This window comes from Callospermophilus lateralis, chromosome 13 (assembly GCF_048772815.1).
Source record: "Callospermophilus lateralis isolate mCalLat2 chromosome 13, mCalLat2.hap1, whole genome shotgun sequence".
Classification (NCBI taxonomy): domain Eukaryota; kingdom Metazoa; phylum Chordata; class Mammalia; order Rodentia; family Sciuridae; genus Callospermophilus; species Callospermophilus lateralis.
Window position 1 is genome coordinate 56287215 of NC_135317.1, and position 17522 is coordinate 56304736.

A 17522-nucleotide genomic window follows, 5' to 3' on the forward strand; every position below is an offset into this window, starting at 1 on the left:
ATGAAAAATTGAAATACATGCCTTATTGTTATCGTTAAGGGCTAGAAATAGTCGTTGTTAGTGGCTAGAAATAAGGGTGCAGGCTGGAGTGAAAGACCAGTGTGGTTGTGCTTTAAACTCTCCACAGTTATTGGGAATAGCTGATAACTGTGCAACGACGAAAGGAGCAACTAATGAGACTTATAGTCTGCATTTCTTCTATGGACCCAGAAAAAACTAAACAGATCTTCAAAATGAGATGTGAAGAGCCAGGTATGGTAGCACATGCCTGTAATCCCATTGATGAGGAAGGCTATCATCTGAGGTTAGCCTCAGCAATTAGCAAGACCCTGTCTCAAAATAAAAAGGGCTGGGGATGTAACTTGGTGGTTAAGCACACCTGGGTTCAATTCCCAGTACCTAAACAAGAAAAATGAAATAAAATTTAAAAATGAGAAGAGAAAAAAAGTGTAGTGTATGAAATTTGAATCTATATTTTAAAAAACAGTTACTGAGACAAAAGAAGGCTGATCATACAACCTGACTTCATGGAAAAGAAACAGTTTCATTGGCAAGACAGCTCAGATGGGGAGTGTTGTCCTTGAGATTCAAGAAGTCAAGTCAGTGGCAAATAAAATCCTTCCAAGAAATATATGGAAAGAAATGAAAAAAGATTAGAGATAAGAGAAAGCAGGAGGGGAGCACTGTGAAGGGACTCCAGGCCTGTCCTGTGGCAGCAATCACAAGAATTTCAGCAGAGCCCAGTGGAGATGAAAACCTAAACCAAATCAGAGCTGGCTAAGTGGATTCCTTTCCTGGAGGAGGCTGGGTCCTAATTGAATCTATAACAGATTTCTGTTTCTGAAGCTTCTCTGATTTCTTCTGTTCCACACTCAGGCTTTGAAAAACTCATTCAAGCTATTTTGTTCCATTATTTCCAGGATTCTAAGACAAGAAAGAATACCCTTGGGTACCCATCTAGAGAGCAAAACAGTTTCAAAAGGCAAAGAATATAGTGAATATAGCTTCTCCTTCCTTTCTCCAGGTTGCCTGAGTCCCCAGAAATCTCAAGACTGAGGCTTTCTGCAGGAAAGAACTGTATGTGGGTTCAAAGGTCATATGAGCTCTCATAGAGAGGGACATGTTCAGGCCATTCCCCTGCTAGCAAATGCTCAGCAAAAGTCATGACAGGGTCTGGTCAGTTTGCCACATTTAGCTAAAAGAACAGTGCCAGGGTGAGGCTTTTAAAGTCCTCCATCCATTAAGAAATCCATGCATTCAAGCATGGATTTAATAGAACTTGTGTTTGGGGCATGTGTGACTATGTGTGTCTGTTTGTTGGCACTAGGAGGTACAAAAGGTATACCAGACAGGGACCCTTAAGGAATTTCCTCTCATCTTACAGAAATAGCACACCTTAGTGAGCTGCTGGAGCTGCCATACAGCATAACTCTTCAGGAGGAGAACCGTAAGCCCAAACTACAAACACAAGTTATACTAAAGGGACCAGCTGGGGTAGAGTGATCAGAATGAATTTTTGTGGCAATAATAAGCCTTTATAGTCTCCAAACGCTTGAGATTGACAAGCACACTCTCACACATAGCCTCATTTACTTCTCAAAATAAATCTACAGGATAGTATTAATTTTTTAAATTAAAAAAAATTTTAGTCATAGATGGATATAATATCTTTATTTTATTCATTTATTTTTATGTAGTGCTGAGGATCGAAGCCAGTACCTCTCATGTGCTAGGCAAATGCTCTACCACTGAGCCACAACCCCGGCCTGGACAGTATTAATTTTAAAACTAAAATTCTATTCAGAGAGATTGAGTGTCTTGCTTCAAGTCACAAAATTGGTAAATGGTAAGACTGGAACCTGAACCTACTGACTTTAAATATGGGCACTCTTTTTCTTACACCACACTGCCAGGGGTGCACATTCGCTTCTTGGTTCGTAATCAGAACTGGGCAAGAAGCTCAGGGATTTTGTCTGGAGTCAAATAGGAAGTTCCAGGTTAAGAGTACAATTTAAGCACAGGCCTCATGACAGAAAATCAAGAACGTCTCATTTGGCAGCTATTAGGGTCCATGCTTAGACTTATCTTTGGAACAGGAACAGGAGAATGGTATGATGACTACCAGGGGCAGCTTCTTGGTGAGGTGAGGCAACTCACAGAAGGGCATGAGAAGAAGAACAGACCCAGGTGTAAGGGGTAAAGAGCAACAAGAGGCCATCGAAGGGCTGGTGCTGGTCCACACCATTGGCCCAGGTCACATCACACCATAAACCTACACTGAGAAGCCCACTGGGCCTTTCAATTTTGCCTTTGCAGCTAAGGGTATCAGATCCCTCCCTCAAGAGTTCTGCGTGGGATGGCAAGGACTCAAGCCTCACATAAAGAACTCCAGAGATCCAAATATACTCTGCTTCCTCTCCCACATTTTCCTCTGAGTTGGCATCAGGAATCGACTAGACTTAAAGGGATTTCTGTGTATCAAGTGTAACTAGAAAGCCTCATCTATTTAAATGGGGAAGTCTAGAGGAAAAGAGCAGAGCCTTGGATTCTGGCCTGGATTTAATGACATGCCTGTCTCCTCCATTAAGTTGTAAGGACAATACTGGGTCTTATTCAGAGAAATAGAAGCATTTTATCAACATATGTTAAATTACACTGAAGAAACTAGACCTGGCTCTGAATACTGTGACTTTAGACAAGCTCTTGTGTGTCTCCAAGCCTTCATGCCTTCATTTTTCAAATGGTATTGGAAATTCCTGGCCTGCTGACCTCACATGCTTGTCGTCTGTTATGAGGCCCAAGTAGGATCATGTGTGAGTGGCACTAATCGTTTCCAGTCCCATATAAACATAAAGGATGAACATGATCACTTGTGAGACACCTATTTGCATGGTGACCCTGGGTTGAGTATAACATGTATTTGGGGAAATTCCCTGAATTATTTTTCTGCTAAAACTTTCACACAGCAGACTCCCAATAAGAATTTCTGCTTAGCTGACTGGACTGGTTAAGAATCACCAGACCAGAAATGGAAAGTTCTCCTGAGACTGCAAGAGTCTGCTTGGTGGTTCTTCCACCAATCTGGGAAAAGATGTTAGATAAAGTAAAAAGAACAAGATGAGCTGAGAGCCTTCAGGAAATCCTTCTGTTCTTTCTGTTGACTGTGGGCTGATTTCAGTAGAAATCAGGAGCAGACAATGTGGCTAGTGTTCAACAAAAATTAGCAATAGGGAATCTTATTTTTAAGAATCCCTTAGGTATTTGTCATTTTTCTCATCTAAAATTGCCCTGTTATGGGCTAAGCCAGCCCCTGGATACTCTCTGAGCATTCCTAATGCAGGCCTCTGATTCTTCTATCACAGCTTTCTTCAGACAAGGGCACTGTGGTCCAGAGGACCCCATTAAGTGTCAATGTTCCCTGTGAAACCCTGTATGCCAGGTCTCCCTAGTACCTACCAGCTGAGCACATGAGCTCTTTGTTTGGAGGGTCATGGGTTGGGATAAAGGAGATTCTGCAGGAGAGGAAAGGCTAGGACAGCAAGGAGCCCAGGGCACCTCTAGGCAAAGGAGATTCCCTAAGAGGGTGAAAATAAGTGTCTCTCTCCAACAAGGTGTTTGAACACAGACCCAGTTCTCCCATTTAGTTTCTCAGCACTTATTGCTAAGATCATATTGACCGACCTTCCTCTCTCCTTCCCTTCTTCCCCAACAATGAGTACTTCTTATGTTCTGGGTATCATACATGGCACTGAATTAGTTACAAAGACAACCACAGGGACCTCGCAGGCTCCTGGGGTTGGGAGGGTGTATCTCCAGGTATGCTTACAACAATACGGGAAGTGCTCTCGACAGGCTGAGTGAGCAAAGATTTGTGGTTATAAAGAAGAAAATGACATTGGAGCTGAGCCTTAAAGGATCAGTAGAGCTCTGCTAGGTCCAGGGAGGAGGGTGTAGGGAGGGAATTTAAGGCAGAGAATAGAGCTTTGTAAAGACCCAGGAGTTGGCAGGTCAGAGTAGGCGATGGTGAGAGCACAGTGTGACTGTGTGTGTCTGGTGTTGGGGGGCGGGGGGCGGCCTGTAAAGGCAGCCCATGAACAGATGGTCAAGAGTCTTCCCTGCCATGCGAGGAGATGCACTGTGTACAGCAGAGAGAAGGGTGCTTGTTCATGGTGGGGTGGGGTACATGTGCAGAGGGATGCTCTGGCTGGTTTGCACCCGTTTACAAGAGTGATTACTAGAACTGTCATGAGCTTTGGGAGCAGGCTGATTCATGTGGGTAATTTAAAATCAATCACATGGGGTACATTTATACCACAGAAACTGAAGAACGTCACAGATCAGTTTTTCCTTTCTTTTTAGAGCTGGTTGTTAAATATTTACCAGCATACCTTGGGTATGTGCGTGTATGCACATTATATAGTGCTAAAAATAGAGTTGTTACAAAAAAAAAAAAAAATACCAAGAAAAGGCCCAGTGACAGCCAGAAAGAGGTGTACCAGGCAGAACTCCCCAAGATCTTGGAGCACTCACCAGTCTCAGGTTCTTCATTGCTTGCGGAAACATGCCTTGATGCAACTGCAGTTTGCCGACTTTCATTACTTGCACACCTCTGACGGGGTGGCTTCCTGGGAAAAAAATCCTGGAAGAAACCAAAAGGCAAACAGCGTCAGTAGCTCTCACCTTCACAGTCAGCATTTCATCAGGAGACTGAAAGTGGGAGCAAACACTGGCTGTGCATGTTAATGAGCTACTAAAAGGAAATTAGCTTGGTAATCCAGGAGAATGCAGTACCAGGGGGATTTCACACACTGCGCTCTTCAGTATCCCAGAATGTCGTCAGCATCAGAAAAAGTCAGGGCAGGACTAGAATGTCTCCCTACAAGACACTGGAGAAGAGAAACAAAAATTTGGACTCTGTATTTATAGTTGGGCAAAAGGCAGGAAACTAGTTACTAATTCTGTCCTCCATCCTTTTCCATTAAGCTCCAGGACTATTGAAGCCTGGAACAGAATATTGGTTTTCAATATATATTTGTTGAATAAATGAATAAAACGTTTCATGATTTCCCAAGTAAATTCTACCATACCTCCCCTTTAATCTGAAAAGACCTTTGAAAGAATCTCGTTGTAGAGTTCATTGTGGTCCCCACTATTTACAGCACTTGTATATTTAGCCTGTCATTACACTGTACTACAGTGCCTTTGACTGAGGCACCCTTCTCCATGATGTGCATGTAGAAGGAACTCAACACATACTTGACCTCTTTCACATTCAACAGAACAGAATAGGGTGCTGTGGTAGAACAAAGAATGAGGACTTAGGACTATGTTCCAGACCCCATGAAGACTCCATATTATTTCAATTCAATTCAATAAGAATGTACCATATTGGATTCAACAGTTCAGTCTTTTCTGGCTCCCACATCCTCCAAGAGAATATTCAGCTCCTGCTGTATATTTGAGATCACGGGGCGGGGGACAACACACTGTGTACTGATGTGCTTTTCCCTCAAATAATTTTATCAGACAAAAGACAAAACATTCAAACAAGTTTTAAAATGATGCTATAGGCTAGAGCTTTATTTTGTCCCTAACTCAGGTGGTACTTAGCATATGCTAGATATTCAGTTCACATTTGTTGAACTGATACTAGAGTTTATGAAGAGGGAGATGCCTGCTGATTGGGTGGACTGGGGAAGGCTTCATGGAGGAGGGAACAGGACCTAAACTAGCTCTTAAGGATTCAGAAATGCTTGGGTGTGCAGGGAGGAAGGAAGTACATCTCAACTGTTGAAAACACAAGGGCACATGCCAAATGTTGCTTCCCCAGAGACAGTAGGTACCTGCCCCAGATGTCCATAAGACAATCCTAGGAGTCACCACTCACTCAGGGCCTGCCTGTTCCAGGCACTGTTCCCCTGCTCTTCATTTATGAGCCCGTGGACCCCACACTTCAGCTGCTGTGTAAGATGTATCGTGCAAATCACTCTCTCTCCCTGAACCTCAACTCTTCCCATGAAATGTGATACAGAAACTTTTTTCATCCCTGCTCTTACAAGAGTGGAAAGCACTACTGGGGAGGAAAGTATTTAAATCAATAGAAGGTTGGCCAGGCCTCTTTTTAAAGAGCTGAAAAGGCAGAGGGAAGGGGGAAAACAAAGGAGACACCTGGGTCCTGGATTTTTCTTCATCTCTTGAGAATACTGCGAGGTCAATCTCTTCACCTCTCACCCCTTACAGAATGAACATCATTATCTACTTGTATGGAAAAGATTTTAAGAACCCCAGACAAAAGGCTTAAGCGCAGGACGCCATTATCAGAAGGTAATTGCCCCGGACACTTTCCTTGAAAAGCACACCTGGATTCAGGATTTTATTTTATTGCTATGAATGTGGCATAATTAAATTTAAGGGCCAAAGAGTAATTTTATACTAATAATCTCTCCACTAAGTGGGTGTCTGTCACATCAGTTAGCAGAAGGAAAGAAAATCTTCAGTCCTGTGATGACAGAGAAAGTAGTGCATAATTATGCCGTGACAGGTACCTGCCTCGGTCACTGAAAGATATTAAAAAAATGAAGTAGAGTTTCATCTGGAGAGGATGGGTAGCAGAGTCTTCTACATGAGTATTCCTGGATCAGTCTCACAGCCCCAGCAGGGGTGTCACTTGGGGCCTGCTTTGTTTCTGGAGGCCATCCAGCTGACATATGGAGTAAGAATCATGATCATTTGCTGCATTAGCACCCAAGGAAAACTGGCAAAGCTCACTCCTGCTGGGGGAAATTCCCACCTAGGGTGCAGTTTTTTTTAAATCAACTTTGCTGTGTATGACAGTGATAAGGAGAGAGGAGGGCCCACAAGTAGTCTTCAACCCCAGGACTGTTAGGAACCAAGGCCAGGCTGAGAGCTGAACCAGAGAAGGAACTATATAGGAATTTCGGTGAGAAGGTGAGGGGAAGGTGCACCTGTGAAATTCCAGGTTCTGGGCCCAGTGCTGTAAGGACTCAGAAGTCCAAGGTGAATCCCTGCTCTTGGCTAACACATAGTTAAGTTGCAGAAATGAGGCAAATTAAAACGAGATACAGAGAGGAGCACGAGAGCCACCAAACCATGGCATACACAATGGGCACTTGGGGATCAGTGGGGACTACAGTTATTGGGGGAGCAGCAGGAATGAGCTGGTTTGGACCAGAGGAGGTGAGAGCATCCTGGCTCAACCATGTGGGGAATAAGGGACAGGCTGCTCTGATGATGGTTCGGGAGACTGAATGCAAAGGGGGAGTGAGCACACTGGTTTGACCAGAAGAGGAGCCTGAGGAGTGGGTACACTGGAGGCCAGGCTGTGCAGAGGCACCCATGCAGAGCCGGGAAGTTTGGTTTCCCCTTGCAGATGAGGCATGAAAGAGGGATATTTCATAGGAAACAAAATTGGAAAAGAGAGCCTAGGAGCAAAGGGACTCAAAGAAGTTTAGTGACAATGAGAAAAGAAAAAAAAAACAAGTTATAGGGCTGATTCAATAGGACCTGCTGGGGTACAGTGTACCTGCTGTACCTGCTGGGGTACAGTGGAGCCAGAGTTGGCTCCAAGATTCAGAAACAGAAATGTTCACATGTGCATGCACACACACACACACACACACACACACACACACACACCAAGAAAATTGATAATAACAAAATTATTTTGCAAGTCATTCTACTTCTTCAGCTGTTAACAATGATAGCAATCACATGAACAAATTTCCTTAGGTGCTTCTGAGGTGAATAAGTGCATAAAGGGAAAGAGTTTAAACAAGCAGAGATTCCAAGGAAGCACATGTACTAGCTTTAACCTTGACTTATAGGCATGAAGGTCTTGCTGTCTTATTATACAAAGAGGTGGAGAATCAGAGAACTTAAATATCTCAAGTTAAAAAGATGTAGAGAAAGAATACCTGATGGCAAGGCCTCTGTTGATCCTGGTGAGATTTTCATATGATATAATGACTAATCACATTGTTTCATTACAGGTAGCAGCTTTTGGTATTTAGTATTCAGGACTATTTTTAAAAATCTGATATCAACACATTACTAAACCTAAAAGGAAAGCTTAACCTGCCTGTTTAAGTTGTATTTCAGAGTAACCAAAGAACTCTAGTTACAAGAGTTTTAGTGCATAAATATGTAATGGCAATGGAATTAGAAAAATCGTCATCTTCATCTCCTGAAAAAATAACTGACCCATGGAAAATGCATCACTAGATGAAAACCACTGGATGAAAGCATGGAGGAGAATTTCACAGTGGTGGGATTAGGTTGTTATCTATGAACCCGCCAACCAATTTAGCATCACAAAAATGGAACAACCAGACATGAAGTGCCAGCTGATGTGAGGAAATAGGAATTATTTTGCATACTATCTACAAAGCATCCATGTCAAAACCAAACCAAACCAAACCAAACCAAATCTACAAACCCAAACTCATCTAATCAAGTCCATAAAATCAAATTTCACTTCAGGATAAATAACAGAGGAACAAGTAAAAGCAGTCAACTGCTGCCAACAATGGGAAACTCTACAAAACTTTAAATCTTTTTTCAATACAAATGTATTTTTTTCAGTACAAATGCATTTTTTTACTTTATTTTTTAAAATTTATGCTAATTAGCTATACATGACAGTACAATGCATTTATGCACTTTGATATATCATATGTGGATGAGGTATAATATCATTTTTCTGATTGTACACGTTGTAGAATCACATCAGTCATGCAGTCATATAAGTACATAAGGTAATAATGTCTGTTTCATTCTACTATCCTTCCTATCCCATATCTCGTTCCCTCCCTTCACTCTCCTCTATCTAATATAAAGTAAAAATGAAATTATGGCATTTGCCAATAAATGGATGGAGTCGGAGAGTATCTAAGTGAAATAAGCCAAGCCCAAAGGCTGAATGTTTTCTCTGATATGCGGATGCTAATTCATAATAAGGGGGTGGTGGGTGCTAGGGAAGAATAAACCTAGGATCTTCTATAAGTCAATGGCATAAAAAGAAAAAGATGCTAGGCAAAGAGAACAATCTTGATTAAAAGAGACTTAAGAGACTTAATAACCATATGTAGTAAATAGACCTTGTATATTATAACAATGTTGTATATTGTATATTGTAACTCAAACAAAAATACATTTCCGAAACAATCAAGAAATATGAACATAAAATGGTATTGTAGGTATAAGAAAACATCAAATTTTTTCAGAGATATAAACTGAAATATGCATTAAATTATATAATGTCTGAGATTTGATTTAAAAATTTTCACCAGAATTTCTGCTTTCAGCAATGGTGATTTAGACCAACTCCTGCTAATAACAAGAAAAGAAAGAATTTTTTTTTAAATAAATCTGTTTGAAGGTATCACAGAGCAACTGAGGCATCAGAGTCTTGACGGGTTTCTTCATGGAAAGACAGATGCTCTGGAAAGATTCACTGCTACTTTTCCCTTTGATAATTTGAAAGTAGAGACAGACAGGTCAACCAGTTGAGCAAGGGTTTTGGTAGTTGCACAGAAAAGGAGACACAGAAATTGGAGCTGAGGGCTCAAGTAGGATGAGAAGGGATTTTGGCAAACATTTCTGACTTTCATTTGCGAATCCCAAAGGACTACAATCTAGGAATAGTGTGGTAAGTAAGAAGTAGACCATCTATCATTAAGAGTGAATCACATTCAGAGTATTGTTAAATCAAGAGGAGATGTTTCTACCCTGACTGCCAGAAGCAAAAGTAAACCTCTCTAAAGAGGATAACACTATCCCAAACCTCGAATTATCTTTAGTTTTTCTATGCAATGTTCTGCATTCAGAAAAATCACAACCAAGTGAACAAAAAGACAACAACTGCATGAAAATAAAGACAAAAAAGTATAGACAATAAAACAGACTTTTTATAGGTACCTATATTGAGACTCTTACACACTTTCACACAACAATAAGTGTTTGAAAACAAATAACAGGAAAGAATACTAGCAGGAAAAACAGAAATAATATAGAAATAACCAATGGAAATTACAGAACTGAAAAATAGAAAACTAAAATTAAAAACTCAGTAGTTTCACATCAGATCAGTCACAGTTATACATTAGTAAGCAGCATAAATGAATACAGCATCATAAAACATGGAAAGACAATGAAATGAAAAATAAACAGGGACACAGGTCTCATACATGTTATCTGGATACTCACATGAGAGAAGGGAGAAATTGGGGCAGAAGCGACACATTATAGAGCCATAGTGGCTGAGAATTTTCAACACTGAATGAAAGTCACTAGTATATGACTGATGCAAGTTACAGATTCAGAAACACTAAGAACCACATAAAGATAATTCAGCAAAGGTGAAAAACAGTGGGGAAAGCTAGAGATGAACTAAGTGCCACAAAATGTTGACAATTTCTGAAGCTAGATGATGGACTTATGAAGGTTCATTATATTACACTATTTCTATATATGTTTGAAATTTTGCATAACTAAAAAGAAACAGGGCATTGGACTTTACTTTTTCACCTTCTCTTCAAGGTATCCACTCTGTACCAAGATTCATTGACAGTGGGCTGAAGACAACCTTGGGTTGAATGTTTCATTTGGAAGTTATTTGGCCAGGCCCCTTTGAACAGTAGGGCCCCAGTGAAGTACTCATATTATTTATGTAAGAATGAACTTTAAAAAATCAATGATACCCTGCCAGAAAACTTCAACTATTTTTGTAACTGTCTGATTTAACTTGGTGATAAAAGTGGTTATTGAAAATTGAAAGTAACAGAAGGAGAGAGGAAGAGGGACTCCTATACTAATTGACACAAGTTTCAAAAGATTTAGGAATTTTACTAATTCTGAACCTTATATAGAAATGGAATGATATATACAATGAGCAGTACATAGTCGCCTTCCACACCATTCAAGATATCCAACAGACACTGACTCTATAGCTTGAATAACAGCAGAACTAGCAGCAGCTTACACTCAACATTGAGTATGACATTGAGCTTTGCTTTGGGTCTTAAAGCAAGGGTAGGAACTCATGGGTAACTCAAAGGACATTTGAAAAGGCAGAGACAATCATCTGTTGCTCCCTGGGTTCTATTTAATTTGAAGCAGCTGAAGTATGGAAGTTGTTTATGCTTTTGTGGTAGGACATCTTTATTTGTAATATAATACATTTTTCTTGTTGCTAGTTTTAAAAAAATCCTAACAGGAAAAAATAAAAATAAAAAATAAAACAAAGAAAAGACAGACCATCTCAGAAAAACTAGTTTTTAAACCATGACCTTAATTAACCCACTCTGTTAGTCTGGAAAAGTGCTGTTTCCCAGGTGGGAGATGAATCAGTACTTCTCCATCACCTCTACTACTTGCCTCTGATGTGACAGGGAAACCAGAGTCATGAATTCTCACTTGTTTGTGAGAGAGCCCAGACTGAACCCTCAGCTCCTGCTCTGTCCATGATATGTGCTAATCACCCCCATCACTGAGAAAGATGGATCTGCACCCTTCTCCCTCCTTGCACCAAAGTATGAGAAAAAAACCCAAAACAACAAAATCACAGTGTCACACATTGAAAGTGAACTTGACAATGTTACAATGAGATTTCTTTTAACCCATAAAATGACTAAGCAAGATAATTTTTTATATAAAAAAGATGAATACTTCCCTTAACAATTTCTTCCAAATTGATGCTTCATTCAAAAGGCAGGGCTTTCTTTTTCTCACAAGTTTGACTGTTGAGATATTTGTATGTGGCCCATTGTTAAAAAGAATCTTTAATCAGATATTAAGAAAAAAAACCCCACTTTGTTTATTCTAGATGTCCCTGTAATTTAGGCTCAGAAGCAGCCAACAGACTGGGAAACAGTGTAAAATAGTACGTACATTAAAGGAGACAGGAGATTTGGGTTCGAGACCTCACTACTAGCCAGATGGTAAGAAAAGTGATGGAGAACACTTGGAAATGTATACAACTATACTCCTCCCCACCTCTCCCCTCTCCTCCCCTCCCCTCTCCTCTGTACTACATCCCTAGTCCCAAAATGTTTATTTTTTAACAGTTCAAAAACTCTACTTGGTTCTCCTTTATGTTTACTTGCTTCTTTTCAGATGCACATTGAGGCTGGAGGACCCAAGATGATTCTGCAGAAGTGACCTCCTTAAGGGAACAGTCTTAAGTTGCAGATAGAGCTAACCAATTCTGAACCACAAAGTTTAAACTTTGATCTTTTTTTTACAGAAAAATGAACAGAGAAACCATTGCTTATATTTTTAACTCTCAAATTAAACGTGTTTAACTGTTTTCATTTAATGCTCGACTTGTAGGCAAACATCCTCATCCCTTTGCCAAATCTGCTTTGTGTGCTGCTTAGTCCACAAGCAGCTTGGCCATAAGCAGGAACAGTGGTAGGAACTGGTCAGAAGCCTCCAGGCACGTTGGATGATATTGTATTTCATGTAAATACTTTTCTTTTCATACTCAGAATGGTGACAGTGTTGTCCTTTGTCACTGGCTTTTGCCTGGTTCATATTTTATAACATCATTTTTTACTGTGTAAAATATTTGATGATAATTTGAGTATTTTAAGGTCAACCACTATAACTAAATTATGCAATAACCATAATTTAGCTTATTAAGTCCTTGAGAAAAAATGGTAATGAGATTTTCATTACAATATTTTCATCTGTCTTCTATAGTCTTTTCATACTTGTAGGCAATAAAAGACACTTCTGAAAACCATTAAATATATGAACACACATGTGGTGGTACCATTCTAGAATCATGTCCCAAGAAGGACTTGTGAGTAGAATTTTATAATTTATTTGTTATTAGTACAAATTTACAAAACTGGTTGGCATTCTGCTCCTAGTACTACAGCAGGTTACTGATTATCTTGCAGAAAATAATAAAAAATGCTAACATATTTTTAAAATCAATCAAATGCCAGCAAGATAGTAAGGAACAGAGGGACCCCCAAGAAGCCAGCAGAATGGCAGGTTGGAATTCCTGGCAGGTTGGAACCTCTGCCTTCACCAGCTTTGTGAGGCACTGGAGGACAGAACAGCAAGCCCAGTGTTTACCCAACATAATGGAGTCTAATGCAAAATCTTCCCTTCTTACTGACCTGTTTGGGATGAAAAACTTGTAAGATTCTGGGTAACAAGTGATCATAGATGGAAGGTCTAAGAAGAAGAAATGAAGACAAAGAGAATCCTCAAGATGGGTAAATGTATGAATATTGACAAGTTAAAAATGTTTTGTGGGGGCTGGGGTTGTAGCTCAGTGGCAGAGCACTTGCCTAGCATGTATGAGGCATTGGGTTCAATCCTCAGCACTACATAAAAGTAAAAAAATAAAATAAAGACAATCTGTCCATCTACAATTACAAAAAAAAAAAAAAAAAGAGAGAGAGAGAGAGAGAGAGAATTTAAAGTAATGTTTTGTGGGTTAAAAATAAAGCCAAATTAAAATACATTATAATCATAGCATATATGATATATGTCAGCAGGGGAGAGAACAGGACTTGAGTATGCTAAGGTACTTAGAACATTTCTTTAGCCAGAAAGAACACGAATAGTTACACACATCTTTTCTTCATAATTACATATATAGCTCATCTATGACTCATATACTCTTCATCATATATATTTAATTTTAGAAAGTCTTCAAAAGCTGATTTAATGTTCTGTCTTAATTTCTGGGTATAAAGCCAATGTATAAAGAATAGTCAGGTTAATCTAGGGATTTAATGATCTCAAAAGTTGAGTGTTAAATCAGTGAGAGGGAACACCATGGTTTTTAAAAATGTGTATATTTTTTCCTTATTTGGAAGAAAAATGAAAGCTATAAAAATTAAAAAATGTATAAAAAGTTCCACAAGTGAATTTTAAATAGATGATGAAATAGAGTTTGAGCTTCCAAGTTGTGTATGACTGTATCTACAATGGTATCTAAAAATACCACATGTATGTGTGTTTTTTGACGTGCATTTCAGTCACAAGGGCACTTTTACTGAAATCAGTTGCTACAGGTGCCAAGTACTCAAGAACCCATAAACCTTGAAGAAGTCTTGGCATGGGCTTCTAGAGCACAGGTGTTGCGAATCACTGCATTGTGGTACTGGGAAGCAGAGATATTTTCTTCTTTGGTGATTTTCAAAGAAAAATATAGCCTGTTGGGGCAAAGGATCTGATACTGCTTGGATGTAGAATATGAGGAAGTGAATCTAGAGTAGGGGTTGGTAAACTATGGCTTGCAGGCAAATCCCAGTCACAACATATTTTTATAAATAAAGTTTTATTGGGATATAGCATGCCCATCATTTGCATAGTCTTCCACTATTCTCATGCTACAGCAGCAGTACTGAGTAGGTGGCCATGGCTTGCAAAGCCTAAAATATTTACTACCCGCTCTTTACAGAAAAAGTTGCTGACACCTGTTCTATAGTAAAGGAGTTTCCTGAAGTAAGAGGCTAGAGAGGATCCTTTACCAAAAATATTAATCATGGACAACTATGAGTATGTCTTGGATGTGTGCTCTCTGGATGTTTTATCACTAATAAAAACAATACAATGACGATAGTGGTTAATTTGGTTAGATAGAGCACCTGCTGTGTGCCAGGCACTCCTGTAAGGACTTTATTTGTTTAAGCCCAGTTTTTTCTCAAAATGACATTACCCAAGTAGACTCTGGTAATGATGATGTGAAGTGGTGAGAGTTTCTTCTCTGGAAAAAGCAAGGATAAACAAACTGCCCGAGGCAACCACTTTATGGCATCATAGATTGAATAAAGATATTACTCAGTCAGTGGAAAACTGCATGCACACAAGAGAGAACCCAGAAACAAACAAACAAAAAGCCAAAAGGAGGTTTGAGAACTCTGAATCTACCTTCTAATATACAAATGACCAGCACAGAATGGAAGCCTTACAGGTTTTTGAGCCACACCTCTGTCCAAATCATTAGCTGACTACAAAGCTATGTGGACCCAGAGAGATCTCCAGAAAACCAGGCTAAAAAGATGAGAAAGAGTAAAATACCAAGGAAAAACAACATTAACACACAGAGAAGTTTAAGTCTAAGGAAGTTACAAAAACAGCACACTACAAAATGATCAAGCACCTTCGGAACAACAAAACAGAATGCAGAGTTATAATGTATTACTTAAAATATTCAGTTTTCAGTCATTATTTTCTCTCTGTGATAGGGAGATCAGCCCATGCCCCGATCCCCAGAATCTGTGAACCTGTTACTTTACATGGCAAAAAGACTATGAAATGATCCTGGATTATACAGGTGGACACAATCTTATCACACAAGCTTTAAAACTGGAGACCCATTTGCAACTGTGGTCAGAGAAAAGAGATGGGATGAAAGAAACAGGGTCCAAGAGATGCCATATTACTAGTTTTGAAGATGCAGAAAAGAACCATGAGTCAAGGAATATGAGCCACTCTAGAAGCTGGAAAAGGTTAAGGAAACAGATTTGTGAGGGAACTTCCACAGAACTTTCAGAAGTAATATGGCCATGCTGACATCATGATTTTGGCCCAGAGAGAACCATGAAAACATCCAACCAACAGAACTCTAATAAATTTGTATTGTTTTAGGCCACTAATTTTGTAGTAATTTGTTACACCAGCAACAAGAAACGAGTATACATGCAAAACACCAGGAAAGTAGGAAACATATTTAGGAGAAAAAACTTTAACAGAAACTGACTTATGAGGCTTTATATTTAAGTTAGAAGACAAAATCCTTAGCAGCTATTATAAATATGTTAAAATAATTAAAAATATTAAATTATGATAAAAAATTTTTAAAGTAAAATAGTTAAATAATAAATAATAGTAGTGGGAGGGAATCTCAATGGAGAAATAAAAAAATTTCACTATATTCAACAGTAGTTTAACATAACAGGAGAAAGAATCAACAAACTGGAAAGTAGATCAGTAGACATTGTCAAACCTCTAGAACACAGAGTAATGTATAACAGTTGTACCTGAAGGAGGTGAAAGTATGTTTGAAGTAATAATATCCACACAGAATATTCAAAATATACTAAATTTAAAAATATTAACCCATAGATCCAAGAAGCTCAGTAGTCCCCAAACACAATAAACACAAAGAAAATCTCAACTAGACACATTACAGTCAAACTGCTGAAAGCCAAAATGAAAATTTTGAAAGCAGCAAGAGAAAAACAATTCATACAGGGAAACAGATGACTTCTTATCAGAAAAAAAAAAAACATGGAGATGAAAGACAGGGAATTATACAGTCATCTTCCTGCAGGAAACAAACTGTCAACCAAGATATCTATATACAGAGAAACTATCTTTCAAAACTGAAGGCGAACACAGTCAAGATGTTGATAGATTTAGTACACTTGTAATAAAACTCCAAGCATGATAGAGACAAGCTGGTTCTAAAGTTTATGTGGAGATTTAAAGAATTAGAATAGTCTAAACAAGTTTGTAAAAGAATAAAATTTGAGGGCTCATATAATCTAGTTTTAAGATTCACTATAAAGCTATTGTAGTCAAGACACGGTGTCATTGCAAAATGAATGGAACACAAAAGGAATTCCCAGAAATAGATCCATGCAAAGATAGCCAATTATTTTTTACAAAGGCATAAGGAAAAGTCAGTGGAGTAAGGATATTGTTTTTGACCATCTTCACCAACACCTGTTATTATGTCTCTGATGATAACCATCCTAATAGTGATGCCTCTTTATGATTTTGATTTTCATTTGCCTGATGGCTAATGATGTTGAGCATCCTTGTTAGCCATTTTGATATCTTTTTTGGAAAAATGTCTAGTCTGGTCTAGGAAGAAAAATGAACCTTGACCTGAACTTATATACAAAGTTTATAACAAAGTTTATTATGAGGTTCTGAACTCAAAATGATTTCTGATCTAAATGTACTTAAACTTATAAAATTTTTAGAAGACATAGGAGAAGATCATCATGATCTTGAATCAGGCAATATTTCCTACATATGACACCAAAATTTGGTTCACACAAAAAAATTGATAAATTAGATTTCTCAAAATTAAGAGCCCTTGTTCTATAAAATATTATTAAGAACATGAAGAGATAACTGATATACAAGAGGAAATTATTTGTAAAACATATATCTGATATTAGGTATATCCAAAATACATAACTAATTCTTAAAACTCAATAAGAAGACAAAAAAGAAAAAGAAAAATTAACAAGAGACTTTTGGACTAATGGACTTTTCTAAAAAGAAAATGCCAAATAAGTACAGGAAAAGATAAATCAGTGTCATTAGATGTTAGAAAAATATTTTACCATGAGCACCACTTTACATTTATGATAATGGCTAAAATCAAAGGGATTGACACTATTGTCTTTCTGTGTTGATGAAGATGTGGAAGAACTAGGACCCTCCTGGTACAAGCACTTTGGAAAACACTTTGGCAATATCTTAAAGTCAAACAAAGACAAATGACCCAATTGAAATGGTAG

At 38.6% G+C, this 17522-nt stretch overlaps 1 protein-coding gene across 1 annotated transcript in view; it reads right to left on the reverse strand.

Moving 5' to 3' along the window:
* Smyd3 (SET and MYND domain containing 3) overlaps window positions 1–17522 on the reverse strand; it is a 706977-nt gene that overhangs the window by 13024 nt on the left and 676431 nt on the right. Inside the window, exon 11 of the mRNA XM_076873152.1 lies at window positions 4531–4639. Coding sequence (XP_076729267.1) covers window positions 4531–4639 — 109 coding nt within the window. The remainder of the gene's footprint in view (window positions 1–4530; window positions 4640–17522) is intronic.